The sequence below is a fragment of the Volvox carteri genome (assembly GCF_000143455.1).
Source record: "Volvox carteri f. nagariensis unplaced genomic scaffold VOLCAscaffold_51, whole genome shotgun sequence".
NCBI lineage: Eukaryota > Viridiplantae > Chlorophyta > Chlorophyceae > Chlamydomonadales > Volvocaceae > Volvox > Volvox carteri.
This window is the reverse complement of record NW_003307594.1, coordinates 184,750-212,013: the sequence shown is the minus strand read 5'-3', so window position 1 is coordinate 212,013 and position 27,264 is coordinate 184,750. Positions and strand designations below refer to the sequence as shown.

Genomic DNA, 27,264 nt, shown 5'->3' with positions numbered 1-27,264 from the left:
TCACTAAACAGCAACCTCTGATCCATCTTAAGGGTGTAGTCCACCGTAGCAAGCAAACAATTGTGTTCTACAGCCGACTGTCTAGTCGGGGCTCATAACCTGATCGAAGAGGCAGTAAGCGTTGCCCGCGCAAGCTGCAAGCACTGGTACTGTTACGAGACTTGACTCCGAGTCTCTAACACTAAGTGCTATTACCAAAGCAGCTAAAAACCTATAGAAGGCAAAGTGGATCGGAAGCACCAGCGATTTCCAGATCTTACAAGTGCGTCCTGCAACTATGCTCGGTTCTAACTCACTACGCAATAAGCTTTCCAGACCAAAGAGAAAAGAAGGTCCATAGCCTCTTATACCAACCCGGAAGACGAAAGGATTGGTACGGAAGATTGCACCTGGCGCCAAAAACCAATAAGCATGGCAGACAGGCCGTACTTCCACAATTTCCATTGTGGGTTAGTCGTTGCCTCAAAGGCATCAATCGCAAAGCTGCCGTTCCATGTCTGAGTAAGCCTTCTGGCAGCGCTCGGGTTGAAGCTGACGCACCTAGCAGATCAAATGTTTTAATAATTGTCTTCTGACCAGGAGCTTTTCGATAAGTCTCACGGCTAGTTACGGGACCGGAATGTCACCCGATGACATCCCAGGTGCCGCAGCATAGCTCCGATTAAGCTTGACATGATGAAGCGTAGCTAGATCAGACTCAAAGAATGTAGAATGATGGAACAGTCGCAGCAGAACGAGCCAGTTGTGGAAGGCCCGTTGTGAGAAGGTTTTGACATCTCCAGGCCTACATTATTGTCCCCGTAATAAGCTTTTGTAATTGAATTACGACTCATGTGGGTGTAAGGTTAAGAAAGCTGATTGGCGCCTGATTGGCCTACAAATGCCCTTATTGATGGCGTCCGGCGAAAGGAGCTTGGAACCTGTTCCACATAGTTCAACCGACAAATGTTTCATGTTGATCGCGGACTTGTTTTCCCCATTTACCTTCCAGGTAAATAGGTAGGCTGGATTGCGCAGGGACTGACTGAAAATCGGTGCACTGGCGAGACATCATAACTTACGGTGGGACCCCCGAGGCGAACAATTTCCTACAAGTAAAACATCTTTCGTGGGGATGCCCAGAAGGAAATTAGGGCGAAGGAAGGTTCAAAACAGAACACAGCGACGACCTGTGTAAGATTGATCCGCCTGTGGATCGCGGCTTTCCATAAAAATGCAGCCAGGGAAACCTGATGTGACGTGATGATCCTAAGTCCTAATGGCTTTAGCTGAGATACCCAGACGACTAAAAGATAGAAGAAGGCGGGAACACGGCCGAACAAGGACGAAAGCTTGTGAAAGGCAATCATGCGGTCACGCTGAATTGCCAACAGTTCTTGAGGATTGGACAGGGCTCGCTGCCTGCATCCCATGTCCCAGGGGCTCAACTTTGCATAGCGTGTGCTGCTGATGCGTGGCGTTGTGTTTGCGCTTTTTGTCTGTGGCATTGTGTGTCCAGCAACAGCATGGGCTCGCCGCCACAACAGCTGCCTTTAACCAGGGGGGAAGCATTGCGGCTACTTAGGCGCATGACGAGATCCTGCCGGCCCCGTAGTTAGGTAGGTAGGTAGGTAGGTAGGTAGGTGCTAATTGAGGTCGCGTAGCAAATGTGCGTGCGCCGCCAACAGGGGTAGGGGGGCTTGGTCACCTGAGTGCGTGTTGCAGCTCCTCAGCGGCCTCATCCAACTCCCGTTGCTGAGTCAAGTGTCGATGATTCAACTAGTAAATCATGCTCTAACCCTCAACATCGCAATCACTGCAGACCAAAGTACAAACCGCATACACGTGCATACAGGTTCCTCTCGTTCATCTAAGTTCTTTATGCCCTTGGGGAGTTGTTATGCCCTTCCTTTCTCCTTATCCTCCTCCCGAAATCCTCTTGCAGCGATTATAAACCCCCCAGCTCAACATCGCCGTCATTTCCATATCGTGGTCATCACAACGTCAGACAACAGACGTTATCTGGATCCGCACATCGCCATCCCCCGAGCTGACCAACCGCATCTCACCCTCTACCCACCGCCGGCTCAGCGCCGTCACGCCACCGCCACGCAGCGAACGCGCCTCCTGCTGCTGCTGCTGCAGTCGCTGCTGGTGCCAGGCCACATTGTTCTGATGCGCCAAGTTGAGCAGGCCCAGGAACACCCGGTGCGTCGTCACCGTCGCCGTGGCACGTGGCGGCGCTGGGGTTACCCCCGCAGCTCCCCCCCCTCGTCCCCCCGCAGAGGAAGAGGAGTTTCTCAGCTCCTGAGCGATTACGGCATCCGCCGTCAGATGTCGCAGGGATAGCAGGGCTAGTGGCGACGGAGGTTTCCCCCTAGCAGCAGCATCACCACCACTACTGCTCGTCACCGCCGACTTGAGTGTCAAAGCGGCGGTGACGGGGATGGCGGTGACGGGGGCCATGGCGGTGACGGGGGCCATGGCGGTGACGGGGGCCATGGCGGTGACGGGGGCCATGGCGGTGTTATTGGCTGTAGCGGCCCTGATCTTGTCCGCCAGGGTGGCCATGAGGGCCCGCAGGTCCAGTCGGCCCCGCTGCCGGGCGGCCAGCAGCTCCTGGACGGATAGGACATACATACGCGCGCAGGGGAAGGACGCATCGGGACATTGAACCACACAGCTATCAGATGTAACACGGGGGAGTGTTTTGAAAGGCGGGGAGTAACACGGGTAAGCCGCGGAGAGCTCACGGCCTTTCACGGCCGGGGAGTGCAGTCAGGGGTGCACATGTTGTACACTTAGGCTTAGTCGCGGCGGCTTACCCTGATGCATAAGGCCCATAGCTGCTCCCGCTTCCGCTTGACGCCGCCCCCATGGGGCTGCGCAGTCTGTACGGCGGCGGCGGCGGCGGAAATAGCAGGCCGTGGGTTCGTCCTGGATTCCGTGGGGTCGGCTTCCGGCTCCGCTACTGCTGCCCCTGTCGCCGCCGCCGTTGCCGCGTTGAGAGCCGCCACCGCCTCGGCACCTTCGGCCGCGGACACCGCACCGCGCTGCACAGCGTCGTTTACGGCATTTTGTACGGCATCGCGCAGCTGGTTGACTTCTTCTCCGGGCAGAGCGGCTAGCTCGTCCATCAACATGATGCTGTCGTCGTACAAGGCCGTGTCGGAGTCAAACACAAGCGAGCAGGATAGCTCCGGTTCTTCAGCCTCCCAGTCAGCAACGTCAATGCCGTACTTTTCACACGCACCGCGCGACTCTGGTACTGCCACCTCCAGATCGAAAAGGATTCCATCACCGCCGACGCGACCGGTGTCGCCGCCACCGTCCTTGCCATTACCCAATGCCCCAGCTGCCAATCCACGTTGAGGAGTTGACGTATTCCAGAAATCGAAGTCCCCGTCTTCTTTCTTCCAGTCAAAGTCGCCGATGCCGTCGTCCCACATTCCGCTGCCACCGCCGTCAGCGCAGCCGCCGCCGCCACCGCCGCCGCCGTACACACGAGGCCACTCCGGCGACAGTACGACCTCCACGTTGCAGTCTGTGTCGTCCGCATCGGACTCCACGGCAACGGCAGCGTCGCCGCCGCCGCCGCCGCCGCCACCTCCATGCTGTAGCTCCTCCACGCATCGATCCACGCTGCCCCCATCGATGGAGCCAACCGATCTACTACCCAACAGCTTCACGTCAACATCGTTTCCCTCATCGTATTCACCGTCACCGCCGTGCCGCACCACGACCGCATCGTCACCGTTTTTGTCGTACATGACAGGGACGGCATCGCCATCAAAGTCGTCAGGGAAGTCCACGTCATCACCGTACATAATGGCGACGGCCTCCTCCTCAAGATGAATATCCGCACCGACCATCGCTGCTGCGGAAGCTGCTGCGGCTGCTACTGCTTGGGCCACGGCAGCGGCGGCAGCGGCGGCGGCCTCCGCCGCCGCTGCTGGCAGCACCGCCGATGCCCCCCAGCCGCCATGCAACAGCTCGGGCCCCCCCCGCCACCCTGCTACCGCTTTTCTCGCCTGGCTCCCATGCAAACCCGCTCCTTTACTTGGCGACACTGACCCGCCGCCCAGCCCACGGAGGACACCACCACCGCCACTGCAAGGCTTGACCTCGTCAGCAGGTGAACTAAAGCAGCTGGCCCCTGTAAACCCACCACCGGCAACGACGCCCGCCGCCGTGCTTGTGTTCGGGCCGACCAACCCAGAGTCTGAGCCGCTAGCTACCCATCCGCCGCCGTTCCCTGGGCCGCTGCCTACGCCACAGCCTTTTTGTTCGCACCTCGCGCCTCCTACAGCAAGTTGATGCCGTACAGCGCCGCTGGGCTGCTGCAGCGGCGGAACGGCGGCGCTAGGGGTAGTGAGCTCCCAATACGGCTGACTAATGCCGTACAGCCCGCCGGCGCCCGTTGATGTCCGGCTGTGTAAGCTGCCGTCACCGCGCGGCGCCGTCAGCAGCACCTGCCCCGCTGCCGTCGCCGCCGCCGCCGGGGCGGAGGCCGGTGCTGCACAGCCGTCATGGCCTGCACAACCACTGTGCAACCCCGTGGCCCTGCTGCCGTACATCAGCGGCGTCATCAGCGGCGGACGATCGTCTTCGTCACATATGGTTACCGCCACGTCCTCGACGTCATCATCGTACCCTCCGTCACCATAACCATCTAACGTCTTTATCTGTCCGGCGCCGCCGTTGAGGCAAGCAGGCGTGAAAACGACGCTGTGTATGCCCGCCGTTGAAATCGTACCCGTCATAGTATCCTTGTACGAACTGTGTACCCATTCAACAGCAGTCGCTGGGAGGTGCCTAGGGGCGCTACTGCCAACTGCCAGGTGGGCGGTGCAACGGCCGCCGTCACCGCTGCTGATGCCACCGGCAGGAGTTACGGCAGCGCTTCCGCCGTCTTGCAAGTGCATTTCCGCCGCGAGCAATTCATCTGCCGTACGATAGCTGCATGACGTGTCCGCTTTTGCAACCGCAAAGGAGGCGGCGACGCCAGCAGGAGGGTTTGACTCGGTGTCCATGTTTCCGCGGGCCTTGGCAACACCCCGTGCGTCCCCTTCGCCACCGGGCTCCTCCAGACAAATGCCATACAGGGGGATGAGCTGCGGCGTCGGGGGCCCCCGGTGGGCACCTGTGGCCGCCGCCGCCGCTGGTGCATTTTCCGGTGCGAAACCCTCATGACGCAGCGTTGCCGCTCCCCTTGTCGCCGCCAGCGTCGCCGCTGGTGCGACGGCAGCATCTGCTGCCGTCAGTGCCACGCCGACGGTGGCGACGCCGCCTACATTCAGCACAGCCGTCGCCGCACCTGCACCCGTACCGCCCGCCGCCGCCACATGCGCCTCTACGGCACGGTCAAGCTCCGCAAAAAATGCCTCGTTGTACACATCGTCGTCATCGTCGTCGTCCCATGTTCCGCCGGCACCGCCAGTAGCGGCCGCCGTCCCTGAAGCTGCCAGCGCCGGCGGCGGCATCGGCTGCCGTACTGCTGCGTGAGGGTCAACGCCGTGTCCGAGGTTTTGTTGCCCTTGCCGGTGCAGTTGCAGATGCTGTTGCTGCGCGGGATGCTCTGGCGGCGGTGGCGGTGGCGGTGGCCATGGCGGCAGCGCCTTTAGTTGTTCCACTGGAAGCATCGCCGCTAGGAGCCGCCGCGCGACGTCGAGCGCTTCTGTGACCCGTGGGTCGGTGGACCTGGCAATGATCATCTCCTCCAGTTTCCGCCCGCCTGTGTTGCCACTACCCTCCTTAGTCCTGGGCGGCTGAGAAGGCAGCAGCAGCAGCTCCGGATTGTGAACGGGGCGACACCTGCACAGCCACAGTGTCGGCGGTTAGGATGGCTTCAGGTTAGTTTTGACGGTTAGTGAACGTTGAGCCGGAAGCCTAACCGGCGAGTAATGTACGGCAGGTGGGGAGCGCGGGAAGGCAGCACTTAGCAAACCAACCATCCGATTTGTATATGGGCATCAAGGGAGGGGGAACGGGTTGGGCGCGGCGGATGGGTCGGTATAGCTGGCTGCGTAATGCATGCCTTTGCAAGCGCAGGATGGATGGGCGTGACCCTTTGCCGTCCAGCAATTTCCCCTCATCCAGACTGCCGGCTTGCTGAGTGAAGAGCACCCAGTGGCGGAAGTGGCAGCAGAAGAAGTGGCTGCCCCCGTAGCATGAGCCGTACGATGATGCCCCGGGCATGCTTTCTCGGCCGAGGCGCAGCCGGAGGGTGTAGCCCCGCACCCGCACTTCCTGCCGCAGCGCCGCCTCGAAGACACCATGCAATGCACGGAGAGCACGACACTGCCGTACGACTCCGAAACCCTGCCCCGTGCCCCTAGCGCGCACGCCACATTTTGTCGTACCGTATCTTGGCGTTCCATCCGGACGACTGCAGCACCGCCGCGGGAGCCAAGGTCCTCAGTTGGGCCTCACCCATCCCAAGCACCGGAGACGCTCGGATTAAGAATTTTGGCTGCCGTACAGGACGTGCGCCGTTGCTGGCCGTGGCCGTGGCGGCGGCGGCGGCCGCATTGCTGCCGCCGAGGCCGGTATCCACTCCGCGACGGCGCAGCTTCGGCAACACGCGGATGGACGTTGTTGCCGCCGTTACCGGTACGGCGGCTGCAGCGGCTGGGCCGCCCGCTGTGGCAGCGGCATTGTCTTCCTCCTCATCGTCATCACGGTCCACAATCTCGTCAAGTCCAACCGCTTCAACGTCTTTACCTTGGCCGCCGCGGTCAGAGTCAGCGTCAGCATCGACGTCCACATCAGCGGCGCGAGCTGCGCCACCGCTGCTACCGCCACCGCCACCACCACCACCACCGCGGTCTGTAGCACTCCGGCGGCCTCCAATCGCCGGTCTTCGTAGCTGCCGCTCCGCCGCCCCTCCACCCCCCGCGATATCTCCACTACCCTCGCCAGCTGCATCAGCCCCCTCTCGCTGCGACGACCCACCATGTGCCATCTCCATGACTCCCTCCGCAGTCCCGCCCTCATCCCCGGCCCCACCACCTCCGTGGCCTGTGTACGGCAAGCCGGCGCCATCAGCGGCCTGCTCCCCGCGCTGCGGCTCAACGGCACTGGTGTTGAGCCCCTCCCCGGCCCGCACCGCGACCAGTTGCGGCTCTTTGCCTAACGATGGCCCGCTTCCTCCTGTAGCAGCTGCGCCCGAAAGGGCTGCGACAGAAGAGCGCCCTTGCGACGGCGCCGGAGCCAGCGGCGGGCCCCGCCTAAGCCGCCGCACCGCCATGACCTGCGGTATGGCACCTCTAGGAGGCACCTGGGATGATGTCCCGGCGGTGGCGCCGGCGCCGCTGCCGCCGTGCATGGCGCCTCTCTCAGCCTCCGCCACCTTTGACCCTCCCAGGACTGCTGGCGCTTTGGCAGCGGTACGGCAGCCGCCGTCAGGCCCGTCATCACTCTCAATCTCATCATTGTCTTCGGCACCGTCGGCTTCAGCTGCATCATCGCCGTGTCCATTCGTAATGCTTCGTAAGCCATTAGGTCCAGCCGACAGTCCGAGGGCGGCAGAACTGCCGCCGCGGCGGTGCCGACCGACAGCTAAAACCACAGGTCGCCGCTGCGCCGCCGCAGCATGCACAGCAGTCGGCGCTGCCGCCGCTGCCGCCGCCTCTCCAGCTTCAACATCAGCCCCTTGCAGTCCTACTGACGCCGTCTTCGGGCTGCCATTTCCAACAGGGCTTGCAGCTGGCGGCGGTTGCAGCGGCTCCGCCGTCCCCACCTCCGCCTCCGCGGCGGCCCATTGCCGGGCTGCCATCCTATACTTGGCCTTGCGCTGGGCAAGTAGCGGTACGGCAGCCTGCCGAGGTACCACTACTGGTGCCAGGGCCCGTATAGCACCGTATGGCGCTGTATGGCGCGCGCACATGCGCCCGCCGCCATCCCGTATAGCTTCTGCTACGGCTGACAACACCTCAACCCCTGCTGCTGGAGCTACTGCCATCGCTGCCGCTGCTGCTACAGCTTCTGCCTCCATGAGTGCTGTTGTTGCCGAGGCTGTTGCCCTACCTGCGTCGGCCGCCTGTGGGATCTGTATGGTTTCGGTGCCGCATGCCGCCTCCTCGTTGATTATTGCCGTGTCATTTGCCTTGGCCAGGCCTAGGATTTCCTGCATATCGTCGTCGTCATCGCCGCCACCGTCGGCTGCCGTACCGTCTCGATCCATGCCTTCCGCTGCCGGCCCATCCTGAAACCCAGCACCGCCCTCCTCGACGCGAATAACGCTGCAAATGCCGTATTGGGCGGTCTCCGCGGCGTCGTGCGCGTAGCCACGAGCATCACCATCATTAGAGGCGGCACAGCAATCCGGGGCGCCCGGGCGCCTGTAGACGTCAGCGGGCACAAGGTTCGCCGCTGGCCCCATGTCGACGTCACCGCCACTTCTGCCGCAACGGCCGCCGCCAACCGCCTGCCCTTCCTCCATCCAAACCACCTCCTCCATGTCTGCCAGATCAAGCTCCTCCGCCGCGTGCCCGTACGATAGGGTGCCGTACTCGCCACAGCTGCCACCGCCGGGCTTCCAGCTACCCCTCCAGGCCCCGGTGGCCCTCACACGGCTGGCCCATGTTGGCCTACCACCTAGGTGCCGTACAACCGCGTGGGATGGGCGATTGCCCCACGCAGACACCAGAGCCTGCGGGCCCTCTGCCTTCTCTTCGACAGCGTCTTCGACAGCGAATGGAAGCGCCCCGGGGCTGCAGCCTACGGGTCCCCACGCCGCTGCTGCCGCGTCTGCGGCCGCGGGAGCACCTGTGCCGGCGGCGGCGCCGATGGCGGCGACGAGATCCAAAGCCGGCGGCACGACCGCGGCGTCAGGCAGTTGGCTGTGAGTGGCTCCCGCTGCAATTGCGTTACCTGGCGATGGCTGTGGCTCTCCCACTCCTTTTCGAGGCTGCTGTTGCTGTTGCTGTTGTTGCTGCTGTTCTTGGAGTTGCTGCTTCCGGTTCTGGCCGGGTGGTGGGACAGGCGGCTTTGGCGGCCGCGACGACTGTACATTTCGCGGCCGGGCGGGGTCCAGCAAATAGTACGGCAGAGGCACCTAGGGTGGGACGTGTACGGGAGTTTCAGTGGGTCGTCAGTTGGGTTGTTGTCTTCGTTACGGGGTTTTCGTTGTTATGAAACATGTTGCCGCACTTCATTGGGATGGACGTGACCTGCCACCATGCACGGCGCCATGACCATCCCCCCACACCCCATGCAAGGAAATGAAACTCCCAGAGCAATGCAGTCGGTCTTCAGCTGCTGTGGCGGATGGGTCCTACTCCATGTGTGCATCCATGTGTGTCTCCCCCCTCGAGCTCTTGTCCCTTTGCCGTACGTCGGAAAATAATCGGCACATATACATATACCAGGAAATGGTGACAGCGAAATGATAGGACCCGGGGGGCCCCCAGCGCTTTGCTGTGTTTAACACCGTACCGTAAACCGGGCTCCATATTTACCTAGTCCGCCGCCGCGGACAACCTTCCCTGTTGTTGTGAAAACTCAGCACCAACAAAGACCCGTTAAAAGGTACGACGGCCTCGTAAGGTTGTTTTGCTCGTTTCCACCCAGGTGGTGGTGCAGGAGCGATGGTTTATGTACCGTATGGCAATGCTATACCGTCCACTGTTCACAAGCATCATGCATCTGACGCGACCCCCCTTCCCCCTTCGCGCGATTCGTTTGCCAATACCCACGTCCTCTTCGTCGCCAAAGACCGAAGCTGCGGCCTGAGGCAGCTCCAGCTGGGGACCGCGCCGCCCACTGAAGCAGCCGCCTTCGCCTCCACCTTCGCCACTGCCACCTCCGGCACTGCCAACGCTGCTCCTGCGGCCGCCATCTGTGCTGTCTCGTCTGGTCGCAGCTGCGCCCTCGCTGCCGGGCTCTGCCGCCTCCACGCAATCCGCGCCGAACACGTGCTGCCAGTGATCCATATGTTCTTCCGTTCCTGCCCACTGCGGTTGCTGCTGCGGCTGCGGCTGCGGCTGCATACGCCGACCTCGCCGCTCGCCGCCAAGCCGATGTGGGTGTCCAGCATCATGATGATGGTGTGGGTGCTGTTCCGCCTCCTCTCTGTCGTCCCATTGCATGAGGTCCTCCTCGGCCTCCGGTGGCATACCATCGAGCAGCCCTGTCAAGAAGTCGCAAGCACCTGCCGGCGGTTCAGCGGCGGTGGCGGCAGCTGCAGAATGAGCCGCCGCCGATGCCGCCGCTGGGTTGGTTGCAGCCGCCGCCGCGGCGGCGGTGGAGGCTGCGGCTGCTGCCGGCGCCCACTCATACACGGCGGCTGCGATGTGGCTTTGGTGATTCATGGCCGCTGCGATGGCGCGAGCGTCACTGCGGCAGGGTATGATGACCGTTGCGCCCACGTCCTCATTCAGTCATACAATTGAGTCGCGGTGACGGTGATAGAATGCTTCGGGACCTGACTAACTATCTAACTAACATGCATACATGCCTATATATATGGAACAGCTGGATATCGCACGGCCGCACATGGCGGGAGACCCACACGAGTGCTCACCCCTCCCAGTCCCAGTCCAGGCTCCAAGGCGAGGTGGTGCAAGGCTCGGATTTCGACAAGGCCGCCAAGCGTCCCGCGCCGGACGCGGTTGCGGCGGTAGCAAAGGCTGTAGCTGTAGCAGTTGTTGTAGCGGCGACCAATCCGTTGCCTAGTAGCTGCCGCCGCGCCACAGCTACCTGGACCCGCAGTTCCACATCGCCAGACCGATGCGGTGCGGTGCAGTTCGGTTGGCCAAGAGAGTTACCGGCGTTGCGGAGCGGCGCACAAGGCGTATACGGATGTGCGACATGGGATTACGGGATGGAACAGAAAATAAGATTGGCAGGGTTTGGCAGAATGGGGCTGAGTATGGTAGATTGGCTTTAATGGGCTGGCAGCAGCAGCAGCAAGAGCCCGCGTGAGTATGTAGGTCAGGTCCACAGGTCAAGGGCAAGAGCAGCACTCGAAGTTCCGGGGCGTTGGTTGCCCTGGCAGCGCGCAATCACTGGCTGACGGGGTTCGTGACCCACGTGCGATGACGCCAGCGCATGATGTGGGCCCCGAGCGAGTGTGCGTCTCTGGGTCCCGTGCGAGGCCCCGGACGACGATCCCGAACGGGTCCCCCATGCCCATGGCACTGCCCATGCTACAAACTCCCAGGACACAGCAACGGATGGGCCACCAGCCAGCAGCACAGCAGTCAGATTGTCGATGGTCACCGCCCACCCTCTCTGGTCGCTCAGGGGCATCACCAGATACCTCCAACTCCCAACCTCCCCAGAACGCATAACCTGCCAAATGCGTTTTATATCGCCAGGCAGGTGAGCCAGGAACCGCCTGGGTCGTGGTGCTCAAGTGACTTAACAACATAAAAATCATTTTTTCGGACATGCCTTTACGGCTTCCCTTTCTCTTGGTCATTTAGTTATAAAGGCTGATGAAACACATTTAGTGCTATCAAGGCTATTGGCGGCCCGCCACAAGACGTAATAAGGCTCTTCCTGTGCCCGGGGTAGGGCGAGCAATCTGCTGTGCCTGTACAGCTAGTGATTGTTGGGCCACCTTGTAACATTGCTTCCTAATTAGGCAACCAGCCACCCACCAGCTGCCCAGGCCACAGGCTAGCCTCCCCTCGAAGCACTGCCAGACATGCCGACAGCCGGGAGAGCAGCCGTGGATCGGGCGGGTCGATCTCACCGCCTGAAGAGGAGGGGCCGCGTCCCAGTTGCGGGGAACAGAACGACCAACGGTCAAGTGCATGGAGTATGAATGGTGCTACAGCGGCCTAACGGCATACACGTTCCCATGTATGAGGTGTCTCGAGGATATGCGTTAAGGGTACAGGCCTGTATGCAAGCATCCCTGCATAAGGGTAACCATACCAAGAAGTCGCAGACAACCTACCGTCGTCGTCGCGGCCACCATCGTCAGCAGCATCACAGCCCGCGGAAGTGGGGCCCGTCCCAGACCCCGTCCCAGGCCCCGACCCTGCCGCAGCCGCTGGGCCAGCGGCTCCAGTGGCCGGGCCTCCCCGTTGTGGCGCACGTTTAAGCTCCTTGCCGATGTGCCTCACGGCCTCGGTCGTTTGCTTCACCAGGGCCTGCTTCATGCTCTTGATGAGCTGCGGTGGAGTGGAGGCAGGATGTGCCGGGTATCAACACGCATCGGGTTTAGCGTTGGCAACGCCGTTCAGCAGCAGCAACAGCAGCAGTAGCAGTAGCAGTAGCAAGCGGAAAGGGGGCCAGCAGGAAACACATGCGGGCCGTGGACCCAGGAAACCCGCGACCCAAACTGCACACATGACGGTTTGGGTCCTGGGCCTAGACATAGCTCTTGTGTGAAGCGCATGATGGAAAGCCGAATGTCGACGGTGGCTACGGAACCAGCTGCTGGAACTGATGTACACGTTGGCTCGGTGGAGCTGACGTCAGCTGACGCAGAAGCGATGTGGGTCGGTGACGGTCGGTGCATGTGACCAATTGCCAATCTTTTGACGAGCTAGAATGTGCGAGTTGATGTCTCATATTCAAGCCGGACGCGTATGCGAAGCGCGGGACCAGGTTGTCAAGTTCTGGGAGCAGGAGAAGTAAGGGTGGTCTGATCGAGCATAGATGGACGCAGACGCTCATGAGAACATCCAAGAGGCCACGATCAAAGCGGTTCCGTCTGACCGCATCCGTCTGCAAAACCGGACTTCCTTTCTAACTGTGTACTGGTATGCTGGTCAGTGCCATAGTCAGCCCGTGCTCGTTACAAGAGTCATTCGATTCATACCAATTATGTGCAATTTAGCAAAGCGCTCCTGCAACGAATGAATACCTCCAGTCGCGCATGGATTTGCGCCGAGGCAGATGCAACCGCGTGCGCCTGGGCCATGACCGCCAGACTGTCATCATCGGCGTCTTCGTCGCAAGCGGAACTTTGGCTGGGCTGGCCTGCAACAGCAGCTGTCCGGCGATTCGCTGGCTGCAGCTGCAGCTGCAGCTGCCTTTGATGAGCCAGGACTGCTGGTTGGTTGGGCTCAGGTTGTACCTATACGATTAAATGAATGCTGATGCCGTCAGGTCGGCTTTGGTTAACAGAGAGCGGGTTGCCCAGGCGCCAACATGCCATGACTGCAGCTCACCGTTCCAAATGGCTTCCATCCGGATAAGCAGAAAGCAACATAACGACTATCCCAAGGGTTTTTCTTGTGTCGCTTGCGCTCAACATCTTCCAAAGCGTCTTCGACAGTCGCAGCCTCGACGTCCATGTCGAGGCGACCGAGATAATCCTTTTAAATGATCTAACACATGCTGACGATGATTCAATAAACTACTACCGAAAATCAGTTTCAGCAAGCTTGGAGTTCTGCCCGAAAGTGACACATCCAGGATCCTTCCCGCTCGCTCCGAAGACTTTGGGTCGGCACCCTGAACTGCTCTAGCACCCGGCAATCGTTTCTGTTGTAACGTGGTATAGTAGACTACTATTATGGATACCGCTTCCATCATACAATCATCTGTGGAGTGGCATATCCGAGAAGAAGTTGGCAATTTGCATGATGATGCACGAAAGGCACAGGCAATGGCTGGATTATGCATCCTGCTGACACAGCTTCAAGAAGCTTCGGTACCCGATGAATTAATCGGCGCGATACCGACTTTCCTTGCAATGCTGGACGACAGTGGCGACCGGGGCATGCAGGTAGCGATGTAAAAGGACGTTCACTTCTTCTGACTTCGCTCATAAGCCCTTCACGTGTAATAGACGGAGGGTCTGCAGATGGAACCGTTAGTCTTCTTGTTGCGCACACTGTCTTCAGGCGAACGCATGCGCTGTGCTCTCGGGATTAATGGCTATCTCCGACGAACTCCAGAAACGGATTGTCGATGATGGCTTAGTGCGCCGGCTGCAGCAACTCCTTACTGCCGTGTCGGACACGGAGGAACGGACGTTGCAGTTGAACGCCCTGGCATGCCTGGCAGAGGCGTTGCGCGATAGAGAGGGCGAGGCGGAGGCACTTACTGCTGGCGGAGGTGCGATTGGGACGGGAAAATGTTGCTGCGTCGTGTTTTAGCAGCCGACGTAACCGATCCGTCGCCAGCCGCTACAGGGCCTTGCATACGCCGCCGCCGGCAGTCGCGGCCTTTAACCCTAAGGGTCGAGAGCTGCCTTCAGACCTCCAGCGTGCTTCGTTAGACAGGACAAGTACGACCGAACATGTGTCTTTGTGCACCCGTTTGCAGGGTTAGCGCCTGTGCTGCGGCTCTGCGACACGTCAATGCCAGTACGGCTTCAGGAAGCTGCTGCGGACGTTTTGTGTGCGGTGGCGTGCGCTGAAAATACGCGTGCCGGCCTATCAGAGCAGGTACGTACACCCCTATGTCTACCGTTTTACACTGCTGGCATGTTGTGCAATTCCCAAGGGATGGGTTCCTCCTCAACAGCGCGGCGCGTTATGTGTCTGTCCCTTCATTACTCATTCTACTCCGGGTTGCACGCAGGGAGCCGTGGAGAAGCTTGCGTCGCTGCTTGCCACGCCCAATCACGACGTGCGGTGAGCCGCACTCAGGTCTAGAGTGTTGATGCGCACGCGCGCATGCCGTATACGACGCCACGGGTCTTACAGTGGAACCCTTGGCATGCAGTGTGCGCTCTCTGATGGGCCTGGGTATGCTGCTGTCGAAGAGCAACGACAACCAGCTGCTGGTGGCCAGGAACGCGGTTGCAGTCTCGAACTTGTTGGTGAGGCCCACAACGCCCAAACGTAGCACTCATTCGTATACGCAGTCAACCCCACAGCACTGCGTTAGGCAAAGTCGAGGCATCTACGCGGACCAAGCCTTCATTGTATCGCAGGCTATTATGAAACAGAAAGAGGACCAGGACTGTCGGATTGTGGCGCGTGACATCTTTTCGGGCCTGGTAAGCGCTATTTTGGGTGCACCTCTTGCAGACATTTTGCTATCGCTTGACAGTTCGTTTGCAACCCGCCTTTGACTAACCTCATCTAAGTATTTACAGGTGATGAATTCCCAATGTAAGGAGCTCGTTGCGCAAGCGATGCGTGCGTGAAACACAGGACAACGACCGTCGTACAACTACATTGTGAGGCCGTTGAAGACAGAAGGATCAAGGTTATGTTCTGTTTTGTGCTGAAGAAGCGCTATGGTTGCTGTTTTGTGCTGTGGAAGCGCTTTTAGGTTACGCCATCCCATGTTTTTCCTTACCTGAATTGACGAAGCAGTCGCTTCATGAGTGTAACAGCTCTCGTTTGTTTTAAAGTAAGACGACAATTCTGAATTGATTGAAAATAGTTTTTGGTCCGGTTTGGCAGCTGTTGATTACCCCGGCGGGACAGCGTGTAATCAATGGAAACCCGAAGCAAGTTTGGCACCGTGCTGCTTCTGCTGTTTTGTGTCGCCGGGATATACGCTTCATATTTGACGCAAGGCGTCGTCAACGAGCATTTAGCAATCAAGCGCTATGGTGATCAACAGGAGCGCTTCAAGAACTTGGAAGCCTTGAACGGCGCGCAGGCTCTGACATGTTTTTTGTGGGCGGGCGTAATCCTGCAAGTACTGCTGCTAACGGGAAGAGTTTCCAGCAGCGACTTGGCAAAATGGCATGACTACTGGCGGGCTGGAATCACCAACTGCGTCGGCCCGGCGTGCGGCATGATTGCGCTTAAGAACATCACCTACTCGGCGCAAGTTCTCGCTAAATCTTGCAAGATGGTCCCTGTCATGCTGATGGGTGTCGTGCTACACGGCAAGCGGTACAGCGTCCTGGAGTACGTGTGCATGACGCTGATTGGCCTGGGCGTAGCTGCATTTGCTCAAAAAGGCAGCAGCAAGGTGACGGGACGGCTGGCCTCACCCAACCCGTTGCTTGGCTACACGTTGTGTTTCGTCAACCTGGCCTTTGACGGCTATACAAACGCTGCTCAGGACCACATCAACGAGCGGCACAGGAAAAACAGCCCAATCCACATGATGTGCTGGATGAACTTCTGGACGGCATTGTATTATGGTTTGTACATGCTGGCGACTGGGTCGGGAGCGGAGCTCGTGTCGTTTTGCTCGCGCCATCCGGACGCGTTTGTGGATATAATCCTGTTCTGCCTTTGTGGTGCCGTTGGGCAGCTGTTTATATTCTTCACCATCAAAACCTTCGGGGCACTCGTAAACACACTTGTGTGTACGACGCGCAAGTTCTTCAACATCCTGCTGTCGGTGCTGTGGAACGGGAACCCACTACTCCTCAACCAGTGGGTTGGCGTGGGAATGGTGTTCACCGGGTTATTGGTGCAAGGGATAATGAAGTCCAAGAAGCACAGTAAGAAAAAGACGGAGTAATGGTGCAGTAAGGCTGTACCCAGTGACCTAATAATATTGGAGATTTGTTTGAATATGAGCTGTTGCATGAGCGGGAGACGAAGGGCCGGGGTGGTGAACACAAAGCGCATGTAGAAACCACCATAGCTGAAATCCACTAATAGGTTGGGCCTCAAGAGTGTGCTGCGTCATAGGACTGCCTGTCTATTAGCATGAGGAAAAAAGCGAACCACTGATGACGTTTGTGTAAGCCACCCTCGCCGCATATCATTGAGGCGTCTACCTGTCATCATGGTTCATGGGTCTACCAGCGTTTAGGCATACCTTACGTCTGGTTAGAAGCTTTACCTCCTGATGCCAATCAGCCCACGTCATCATCAACACACCCATGGGAATCAGCGCGCATCGACCATACGCGCAGCTTACAGTCATTACCCCCGCTATAAAGCTCACGCAGGGAAGGGTTGTATGCACAGCAATTTATCGTTTCGGTATGAGCTCCCTGAACACTCGCTAGCATACGACCAGTTTCTACCTCATACACGTTCACGGAAGTCCCAGTTGGATAAAATACAACGCGCGCGTCGTCCGTTACAGCTACCTGCCGCGCCCGCAAGGCACGATTATAAGTTCCCTCATAGCCCACCAACTTGTTGTATCGGTACTGTGCATCCCACAACCGCATGCGGCTGTCCGTGCCGGCTGAGATGAGGTTTACGCTGTCAGGGCAGGGCAACAGGCAGGTCACTGCGCCGCTGTGCGCACGGACCGCCGTCTCCTTCATGCGGAACGAAGATGGCACTGGCTCGGCTGAAAGCAGCGCTGGTGCCGATTTAGCAGTATGCATGGGCCCTGACAGCGGGACACAGCGGACGGCATCAGATGTCAGGGTCCAACCAAAACCGTGAGTTGCCGGCGCATCAAGAACAAGTCCTGCATCAGAAGCTCGGCCGTGGGCACCACCAGCGGACGTGCAAATGCGCATTTCGAGGCCCCAGACTAATGCCTTGATGCGAAAAGCCATGCCGCACGCCTGGACCTGCGCTGCACCCAACAATCCCAAATTCCCGACTATCGCCATCATGGTGGTTGTGGTGGTGGCACGCCTCCGGTGCGTCCCATAGACCCACCTGAGGATCCACTGCGCCGTGGCTTCTTGGCGGGCGATACAGGAGGCGGCGGTACATCTTCCTCCATGGACCGCGCCCGGTCGAGTCGCTGCGTGCAGTATTGGTCAAACACGGCCCGACAGCCCGACCGGCGGATGTCCCATAGCCGGATCTGGCCGGCCCCATCTCCAGATAGAACCTCGTACTCGCTGCTGGTGGACCACGCCACGCACCATACCGAATCCCTGCAAGACGAGCCGAGGACAGTGGACGAACAATACATATGAATGCGCGCCTTATCGAAATGTTTCCCCTAGAAATCCTTCACTGCTCCTGAGCCTTGCTTTCAGCCATCCTTGCCTCCAGCCATGATTGAGATCCGTCAGACGATGATCTAAATCAGCTAGTCCACCACGCTTCGTGAGCCCGGGCGGGGCAGCCGCACCTGTGCCCCGAGAAAACGTGGGTGACGGCGCCTGACGTGAGGTCGCACAGCCGTACGTGCGCGTCCTCGCAGCCGCTTGCAATGAGGGTGTGTGAGGTCGCCACTAGCGACATGGCCACTGCCGTTACCTTCTTGGGTAGCTGGAAAGTGTTCACCACCTGCACTCTGCATCCCGGCAACATGGGGAATGCGGATGTTATGGAAAAAGCTGCGCATCACGCGGCCCCATCTCAGTCCACATGTCATCCGCATAATTATAAACACGAGCCTCTGGCGCAATGTTAACTGAGGAACCGTATAAGCAAGGGAGGGACACACTCGAAGCGATGCTCGCACTAGCAGCCAAGCATTGCCGCTGGGACAGTGCCGGCAGAAGCGGCACGATGCGAATTGCTCCTGTCACACACCCCTCTGACCACCTTTAGCTGTCGCATATGTACTCAGTGGCCGCTCTCCAAGTGGCTGCCATGCAAGATATGACCCTTGGGGCCGGGCGGCGTGGATCCAACTTCCGTTTCAAGATGCTGTTTCTCTTTGTTACTCACTCGTTGGTATCCCACACCTTGGCGGTGCAGTCGTATGAGCCAGTTACGAATAGCCCGGTATCCACTGCGAGTGCAAGGGGGTCAGCGTCCCAATCGCTGCATCGAAGGCACACATTGCCACGTGGAAAAATGAGGCTGTGCAGCTCCTTTGACTCGCACAATACAAGTAGGCAGACAGTGGTGTTCAGGCACACAACGTAGACCTTTTACGAGAAAGTTAAGAGGTGCAAGAGATCGCAAACACCCGCCCTCTGCCGCGGTGGGGGGAGCACGACACTGCAAGCGTAAGCGGGTAAGAAGCTCAAGCAGATACGCTACTTCTTCCCTAGAACGATGCCATTGCAGATGGAATTCCCAAGAATTTGTGACTCGGGACTCCTGGACCCACCAGGATACCATGCCACGGAGCTAATCAAATACTTGTGGCCCCGCTCAGCGTTGTTGTGACGGCCCCTACATGAGAATAAGGGTGCGATGAGCGTGGTCGCCTGCAGGGCGATATAGTGGGTATGCGACACCACATGGTACAACGCCTGTTTAACGTTTGAAGTTAACGGTTTGAAGTTAACTGCGCCTGACTCTGTAGGTCGACCGAACACGCCACGCCACGCCACAAGAATGATACGCGGAAAATTGCGCGTACATGGCTTGTAAGCCTTGAAGCAAACTCAGCTTTTCTTGTAGTGAAGGTGTTTAAAAGGCAGCTTAAGACAGCGTTCGGGGATAACGAACGCCTTTTTAATGACCCATGGGCCAGGTAGTGCAGTTATTGTCGTGGAGGCCGTCAAGCCAATGAAACTTATGGTGACGCCATACCTTTTCAGAGCCTACATGGGTGTCATATAACGCGATAGTCGTGTCGGCGGCCGCCGCTAACAGAAAGCGGTCCTCTGTTTTGTCAAGTTCCATGCAGGTAACGCCACCAGTGAAGGGGCATATCAAGCTCCGAGAATCGTCTGGAACCAAATTGGCTAGCCTGCAGCGTTATAATGCTAAACTCTCGACAGTTCCAATAATCTTGTCGAACGCCCGCCCACACCCGTCTTGCCTTCGCAGGTAAATCCACGAGTGAAAGCCATTTGGAGGCATACCAGTTTCACGTTGCGATATACCCAAGTACTCATTCTTGTACTTCCCCCAATTAAGGTGCCGGGGAGGCTGCCTCACAATTTGAGGATGGCAGTTTGAACGCAACTTCATGATTGTCGACAAACTTTAGTATTCCACACAATATGTCTCGCAGGCTTATGTCGAGCACAAGACAGCAGGAGAGGAATTGCCGTACGCAACATTGGTTCCACTACCAAGTCCAACTGTCAGGAAGGCCTAAAAACTGCTTGTAGGCTGTGGGCAGCAGAAGCGTTTTTTATATACAGCGTGGAGCCACGCTCTGCTATCTGCTCTATGTAAAAGTCAGCCCATGCAGTTTTGCCTCAGGGCCCCTGAAAACACAGGAAGGCGAAATGGCGATGGAAATAATCAAAGTTGTGGAGGAGGCTCATGAGTCTCCTGTTAGCAGCATTGCATACAACCGCGTCCTGAAGGAGCTCTATAGTTCCGCGGATGGCGACAAGGTCATCCGGGTGAGCAAAATTACCCGTTGTATTTCAGTCGGCGTATTTGGTATCTGATCAACGAAACTCGTCGACTATAGGTGTGGGACGCGAAGACCGGTGCGCTAATACGCACCCAAGGTGGCCACAAAGGAGCTGTGACGTGCCTGGCGTACTCCAGCACCTGCAAACTGCTATTTTCTTCTTCCATAGACAACACAATTGGGATATGGACAGATAAAGGCGTGCTTTTGCAGGCAAGGGCTGGGGGGATGTCGTCACATGTCAGTCGAGACTTTGTCCACCAAGTATAGCGTCGGTGTCCATAGTTCGGGTCGCTTGACAAGCCGTCCGTACCTCGGGTGCAGATGGCATCGGCGGATATCGGACCGTTGTTTTCGTTAGCGTGGGACAGCAAGCGCCGATACCTTGCGGTTGGCGGTAATGCCGTCGTTCTGCTGTTCAAGGTGGACCTGCTAGAAGCCCGCAAGACCACGCAGCAGCAGAGGTCCGTGGCTTCGGGGCTTAAGGACACGACGGTGGCGTTAGACCCTCCGCAAATCCTGAAGCGGCTCTATCCCCCCTTCCGTGGCCCGGAGTTCTGCCACACGGACGTCGTCTCCTGCATGATTATCACAGAAACGGGAAAAATTGTCACAGGAGGGTAAGTCCTAAAGATGTATAAAGTGAGGGTCCCATTAACCAACGTCCACAAACGAGCAGGGACAGTATCATGGTCGCATCAGCACAGGATGTATTAAAAAGCGGATCGCCGGCTGAAGCTGCTCTGCCATGAAAATACTGGATTATACCCGCCCATACTCTTACCCTCCCAATTGAACACTGAGCACCAGCCGCTGGTGGTGTGTCCCTCGCAAGGGATCTGGTCCCAAGGCGGGTTTTAGCAAATAGGTCGGCCCTCTAAGACTACAGGCGTATAACTCCCGCCTGCCTGATTGCTGCATTTTCAAAACGCAGGTACGATAAATGTATGTGCATGTTTGAGTACGACAAATTGGATAAGCCAAAGGAGGCGTTCCAGCGCGTAAAAAAGTGCCACACTGCAGCCATTGTGTCCATGGCGTACGACACGTACACCAACTCAATCCTCACTGGGTCCATCGACGGCTCCATGAAGGTCTGGAGCATGGAGGGCAGGTGGGTGAGCTGCCGCAGCGTGCGCGGGGGAGCTTTTGGGGTCATCCGCATTCCTGCCGGAGGCCCTAAGCTTCAGAGAAAAGGACGATGTGGGTCAAACGCGGCCGGGTAGATGGGTGACTGAGCCGAGTGGTGTGTGGATGTCGTGTGGCCTGGGTCTTAATGCGCCGTCGCTGCGCAGCGAGGGCGGGATGAGCTAGAACCACAAAGTCCTTTCTCCATTAGGTCCCTTGGCGCGCTGGGTTCGGCCGCGAACGAGAATCATTTGTGTGGGTGATGCCGTTAGCACAACCCAAGGTATCAGGCGGTGCCAGAGGTCCTGGACCACATGCTTTATGGACCCTAAGGCTCCTGGCTGGCTGTCCGGCTTGGCATCCATTTCCGGCAGGTTGTTAGACAAATTCGAGTCCATTAACGACCAGCCTGTAGCGGTGGCGTATGTGCCGTCTACCAACATGTACTGGGCTAGCGGCCGGTTCGGTCGCCTCGTGGCTTACGACCCGCGCGCTCCTGCTAACGTCACGCAGTACGTGCAGGTAGGTGATGTTTCTGATGCCCGAGGGGGTGCCTGGTGAAACTCATTGTAGATCCCCGGGAGCCTTCTAGCCGAGGATGTAAGAATGACAGGGTTTCACCGGCACCGCGATATTTGCAACTGGGTTCTGCCCAGAGATGGACCGTTGGACATCTGCCCAGAGATGGACCGTCGCATCTTACCCGGCACGGATGGCGCACGTCTGGAGATACCCTGGCTTGGTGATGCGACTGCAAGGGTGAACATACGGAGAAGCTGTATGGCAGGTGCATGTCCGCTGCAAAGGGAGGGAGAAAGAGGATAAGGAGATGACACTGTACGTCCCTCTTTGAGCCTCTCCGCTCTTTGACCTCCAACCCCAGGAAAGCAGCGGCTTGGATCGCTACAACGTGGAATACATGTACGCTCCCATGGGCACCGATATGTTGCTGGGGGCGTCCAAGCAGCGACAGCTCATCATGTGGCAGTACAACCACATGGGGGCGTACAGGTAGGGGGTAGCGGGGGGTTTGCTACATGCAGGGCCATGTGGATGCTGGGCATGCTGCAGCAGCTGTGGCGGACTTCTATGCGCGTGTAACTGGGTGGGTCAATGCTCTTAATGTTGGTGGTGGAAAAATGTATTCAGCAGGGCAGCTGGGGGAGAACGGGGGACCGTATCCTGGCCGGGGCATTGTCCGTGCCGCACGCGCTATGCACGGGCGGGCCTTTTGCACAAGCAGATACCAGTCCACTCCCTGCTTCTGGCTTTCCAGGACATTTCGCAAGCACGAAGACTGGGTGGAGGGGGTCATAGTGGTGACACCGGCCAAGGAGCGGCCTGATGACGAGGACGAGGAGACGCCGCCGGACGAGATCTTCTCATGTGGTGCGGATGGAAAGGTGCGCATTGTGCAAATTGCCTCAATGACAGCCTGGGAGGGAGGGTGGGAGGGATTTAAGCAAACCGGGCACAGAGGAGACTGACTGCGAGCCGCTTCCCGCTTTCGGCGCAGCTCTCGCAGCTGCTTGGCACTCACGAACCCGGAACCCGGATCCCGCGAACCCTCAACGCTTTTCATGTCTGGTGGGCCTATTTGGGTTTGCGTCATTATCTTACTCCCTTTTTCGCCCTGACCCGCAGGTGCTCCGATGGCAGCTGGATGCGGAGCAGAACTGCGACGTATATGTGTGCATGGAGGAGTGGCAGTTGCACAGCAAGAACATCTACTGCATGGTCTACTCGCCCTCGCTCAATTGCCTCATCACCGGCAGCGAGGACAATACCATCCACCTGCACTATCTACACAGTAAGGCCTGGGTAGCTGGCCAGCTGGCTGGATGGTTGATAGCTGTGTACTTGGCTGGCTGTGTGGGGCCGACTAGCTTGCTGGGGCATCGGTGAACGTGTGGATGGACGGGTAAACAAGAGAATGGAACGATGGTTACTTGCGTGATATTCCTTATACGGCTGGTGATACGGGCCCCCGCTTGTCTGTTGAATCTCTCCATCTCTTTTTGTCAGTATTTGTTGTGTTCTCCAGGTATGGCTGGTGAGTAGACGCATGGACCATGGGAGCGTTTTTAGAGTCTGGCAGGGTGTCCGGCTGGACACTGCCCTTCACGGGTTCATCCGTGGTCGCTGCGCTCTGGTGTGTCATTGGCACCTGCCCTCAGGTGTGGTTCCCACTTACAACGATGTACCGTTGCCCACGGACTTCACCGACCACGAGGGCCGCATCTCGGGTCTAGCACTGCTGCGGAACAACTTGCTGGCGTCCGCGTCATTCGACAAGACGCTGCGGATCTGGGATCTCACTACCATGAAGCCGGTGGCGGTGAGAAGGGAGAGGACTGAGGGCGGGACTAGCTAGGGCTCGGGGCCTCACGTCTAGTCTAAGTGCCGAGAAGCCGTTATGGAAGAAGCTCTTGCTATACAAGGAACCGCACCTTGGTTATCCGACCTTGGCGCCTGTAACGCGCGCACGTTTGCTGTTTCCGATGATTTGCTGCCGCAGTGCGTCTTCAACGCGCACGACACTCCACTTCAGTGCCTTGAATACTCGGAGGAGCGCGATGAGTTGGCCACGTGCGGCATGGGTAACAAGGTCAAGATTTGGAGTGTCCGGAAGCCAGCGCAGGTAGGTGGTCCATGCCGCGTGGGATAAGGTTTCTCTAGCTCCGGCGAAGTTGACATGCTGCGGCCAGCACGCAGCCGCTGCCGACTGCCCCTTGGAGGTTTAGAAAGGGAGGTCATGGTGTATGGCTCCGACTTCTCACCAGTTTGTGCCCGCCGTAGCCACTACGACCAACGGCACAGCCTCAAAGCATACGAAAGGATTGGATCCGTGAAGCAGATCTGTCCATCGCGGCGGACTAAGGCCACTATTCCAGTTCACGGGCCCCAAACCTATGGATCGCATTACACGCCTGAAGCCTCGGCCGTGTGATGCCTCCTCGCCTTCCGCTGCTCGATGTTCTCAGGTAAAGCACGTGCTGAGCTTGGACCACGCGGACGGGCCGGACGCTAACGGAGAGGAGGACCCCGCTTCCTCAAACTGGGCCCCCAAGACGAACATGAACTGGCTCACCAAATCTGACCTGGCGCCCACTGCGACGGGAATTGTGCTGGAGACCATCCAGCAGGCCAACCGAGACGTGCCGGAAGTGACACAGGTGGAGCCGGAGTGGGGCCCGCGGGCTTGTGGGACGAGGGACGGAAACTTGGGGGTCGAGAGCCTGGTTTCCTTGAGCCCTACTGAGGGCCCATGTTCACAATGCAAACCAGGGCGCGTTGGTTGCGCTTCTCCTCAAAACCCCCACCGCACTCACCGCAAACTGCCAGAACCACTCGTGCAAACAACGGTGGCCGCACCGTGCGAAAATCCACACACACACACACTCCTCGTCGCAGGTTCGGTGGGTGCAGTTCCGGCATTGCTGGGTGACGGCAGCTGACGATGACACCATCCGGCTGTGGAGCCCCGAGGGGCACAAGCTGCAGCAGTTTACCTACACGGGCGGCAGCGTACAGTGCATTTACGTGGATAACACAAATAGGTTGCTTGTGGCGGCGATGCTCAACCGCGCGGCCTTCGTGTACGACCTGGATGACCCCATGCCGCTGGCAAGGTATGGGCCCCTGGGTTGGGTGGTTGGGCTACGGAACGGCACAGCTTGGCGTTCCCTGGAGCGTCGGCCGAGCACGCAAGGCCATGCCTGTAATGCCTCATGTACGTAAGGTCGCTATGACACCAGGCTCATGGAGCCGGTGTGCGGGGTGTTACAGGAGGCCTGGCGAAATATAACACGTGCTGTCAGGGTGCCGCAAGGGCCTTTGGTATGACCTGCCTTCAAAGCCATCCTCTCTAACCTGGGTTAACTTTTTGAACTCCCCTTACTGTCCCTCTGGCGCAGATATGCAGGCCACACGGACGTCATCCGGGGCATCGGCTATGTCAAGGACTGCGATACCTACGTGACCGCCTCCTGGGACAAGTCCCTGCGCCTGTGGTTCCGGCCAAAGGACCGCAAGGCGGCCGGCGGCGCCGCGGGAGGGAACGGCGGCGAGGGTGGCGCCACGCCCAACATGCTGCTGCTCGAGTACGATGACGATGAGGAGCACTTTGTGTCCGAGTACGAGAAGGCGCATCCACTGGAGATGCCCAAGGCCCTTACTGATGTGAGGAGGAGGGGATTCTGAGGGTGAAACGTTGGCGGGCGCAGCGGAAGCAGCGCGGCACAGGGAGGGATGCTTTTAAGACTAAGCGTGAAGGCATTCCTGCCGCGCCACAACTTTGCTGGCACGACAGCTTGCAGGATCCCACGGCATCGGCTGGTGGCCTTGAGGAAAAATCCCACGCAGGCCCCGTTTTGTCGCACTCCTACCCATCCGCGCATCCCTCCGTGGCCTTCACGGTGCCACTCTCCCTCCTCATCGACCCTTCATCCCGCATGCCGTCCGGGTTCGCTGTCTCCAACCCGCCCTTTAACCAACTCGCCGACGCGCTCACTGAACAAGCCGCCCTGCCGCTGCATGTGTGTTGTTCGCCGCGCGCTCCTTTCGCTGGACCACAGATCAATCCCATGAAGCTCCTTCAAGGCATGGGCGTTTACGATGATGACGACGACGCGCCCACAGGCGGGCGAAAGAAGGGCCGTCGCGGCCACAAGATGGTCTCGGAGGCGGACATTGGCCTAGATCCAGCGGCACCTGATCCGCCCGGTTCGCTAGGGGCCAAGCTAGACGATCTGGGCCGATCGCTGCTGAATGAGATTAACGTCATCGCACACAAGACGGCGGCACGATCGGCCGCGGGTGTGGGGCCCGGCGGCCCTGGGGACCTCGACGAGCGGGCCTCTACTCGCAGCAGCCAGATGCCGGCGGGTTTACACAACCGAACGGGCGTGGCACGGACAGGTGGCGGCGCCACTACGGGCGGTGGGGCTGCGTCGACGCGGCTAGGGGCGGGGCCTGCGGGACGCGGCGTGTCTAAGTAAGGGGGAGCGGGAGCGGTGGGACGGGTTAATGACGCAGCAGAATCGAGGTGCTTTCTGTAGCATGGGGTAAGTCGGTGTTGCATCTGATCCGGAGTGGAGGGGGAGGAGTCTAGATGGGGGAAATTGCCGAGGCCCATGGCCCAAACCACACTTTGCCAAAACATAACCTACGTCATCATGCTGGGGGCTGTCAGCACGGCGACGGGCGTGCAGCGCCGCTGCGGTTGGTCCTCCGGCCAATGGGTTGTGGAGGCCTGTAGTTAACGCAGCGCAGATTGTGACTCGAAAGTGCATTATGCGTGACTGAAGCGGACGGCGTGACACCGTACTGACAGGTGCGCACACATAATTTCATACCGAGGCGGGGCGTGGGCAGTCCTGCGCCGCCTGTAGAGCAATTCCCAGTGTTTTTCATAAAGGGGACGGAGTGTTCGCAAGCGTGCTCAAGGGATAGGTGGGTTGCAGGAATGCAGGAATAGCATTAAACCACGGAACGAACGCATGTGATGCTTTCATGTAGCCCGGGTATCGCAAGGATATTCGCGCGTGCATGCTGCTGTGATTTAGGGGCCCACGACGACTGTCGTAATGTAGGTTCTGCAGTGCAAAGAAGACATGAAGCTTATTATGTGACGCCCTCTGGCTCTGCAGCAGCGCCGCTGTTGTGCGGATCCTGCAAACCTCTAACCGCCAGCGGGAGTTGACCTGCGTGAGTGCGATTTGGGTGTGCATCCGTATGACACACGACTTCAGGCGTTTGTGGGGCAGGTAGAAGTCCGCCGTTGCAGGCTGCAAGGCCACCCGCGTGTGTGGTGGCTAGGAGAGCTACCCTCGTAGCGACGACTATTAGGACTCTTCCATGATTAAGTGGTGACGCATGCAAGGGCGGATAAATCCCCCCTTTTCGAACTGACCAACGAATCGGACGAGTGTAAAGCGTTGTAAGATACAAATAAGAATTCTGCACACGGTCTGTGAGAAGTCTCTTCGCAATGTAGCGCTAGCCTAGCAATCACTTCCCTGTTAGGTTTGGCTGTTGATCCCTTAAGCGAAAGGTCAGCATCCTTTCGGCAGTTTCTTGCAAGAGCGCAAACCCTGAAATGCCATGCATGTCTCTTAACCCTAGGATGCCGTTAAA

The 27,264-nt window shown here is 58.5% G+C and overlaps 5 protein-coding genes across 5 annotated transcripts; 3 read left to right on the top strand and 2 right to left on the bottom strand.

Moving 5' to 3' along the window:
• Positions 1–1,983: 1,983 nt before the first annotated feature.
• Positions 1,984–13,235, bottom strand: VOLCADRAFT_119050 (uncharacterized protein; the record flags this gene model as incomplete). The annotated part of the gene is made up of 8 exons (XM_002955335.1): positions 1,984–2,598; positions 2,805–5,793; positions 6,342–9,037; positions 9,678–10,317; positions 10,505–10,680; positions 11,586–11,683; positions 11,888–12,104; positions 13,110–13,235. The coding sequence occupies 8 exons, from the start codon at positions 13,233–13,235 to the stop codon at positions 1,984–1,986; spliced, it is 7,557 nt and encodes a 2,518-aa protein (XP_002955381.1).
• Positions 13,236–13,456: 221 nt separating this feature from the next.
• On the top strand, positions 13,457–14,970 carry VOLCADRAFT_121421 (uncharacterized protein; the record flags this gene model as incomplete). Its single annotated transcript, XM_002955399.1, has 6 exons — positions 13,457–13,669; positions 13,788–14,001; positions 14,212–14,333; positions 14,470–14,522; positions 14,614–14,710; positions 14,825–14,970. The coding sequence occupies 6 exons, from the start codon at positions 13,457–13,459 to the stop codon at positions 14,963–14,965; spliced, it is 840 nt and encodes a 279-aa protein (XP_002955445.1). The 3' UTR covers positions 14,966–14,970.
• A 366-nt stretch (positions 14,971–15,336) lies between these two features.
• On the top strand, positions 15,337–16,323 carry VOLCADRAFT_96291 (uncharacterized protein; the record flags this gene model as incomplete). The annotated part of the gene is made up of 1 exon (XM_002955398.1): positions 15,337–16,323. One exon carries the CDS (start codon positions 15,337–15,339, stop codon positions 16,321–16,323), a length of 987 nt encoding a protein of 328 aa, XP_002955444.1.
• A 340-nt stretch (positions 16,324–16,663) lies between these two features.
• Positions 16,664–19,379, bottom strand: VOLCADRAFT_65806 (uncharacterized protein; the record flags this gene model as incomplete). Its single annotated transcript, XM_002955334.1, has 6 exons — positions 16,664–17,154; positions 17,433–17,656; positions 17,857–18,021; positions 18,402–18,465; positions 18,790–18,889; positions 19,218–19,379. Coding segments are annotated over 6 exons (1,206 nt in total), but the record flags the coding sequence as incomplete, so codon positions are not given.
• Positions 19,380–19,864: 485 nt separating this feature from the next.
• On the top strand, positions 19,865–26,126 carry VOLCADRAFT_119046 (uncharacterized protein; the record flags this gene model as incomplete). Its single annotated transcript, XM_002955397.1, has 15 exons — positions 19,865–19,984; positions 20,056–20,238; positions 20,323–20,388; positions 20,422–20,618; positions 20,933–21,112; positions 21,501–21,648; positions 22,010–22,137; positions 22,403–22,529; positions 22,771–22,936; positions 23,304–23,464; positions 23,645–23,767; positions 24,111–24,302; positions 24,541–24,758; positions 25,044–25,308; positions 25,704–26,126. 15 exons carry the CDS (start codon positions 19,865–19,867, stop codon positions 26,124–26,126), a joined length of 2,697 nt encoding a protein of 898 aa, XP_002955443.1.
• Positions 26,127–27,264: the final 1,138 nt, after the last annotated feature.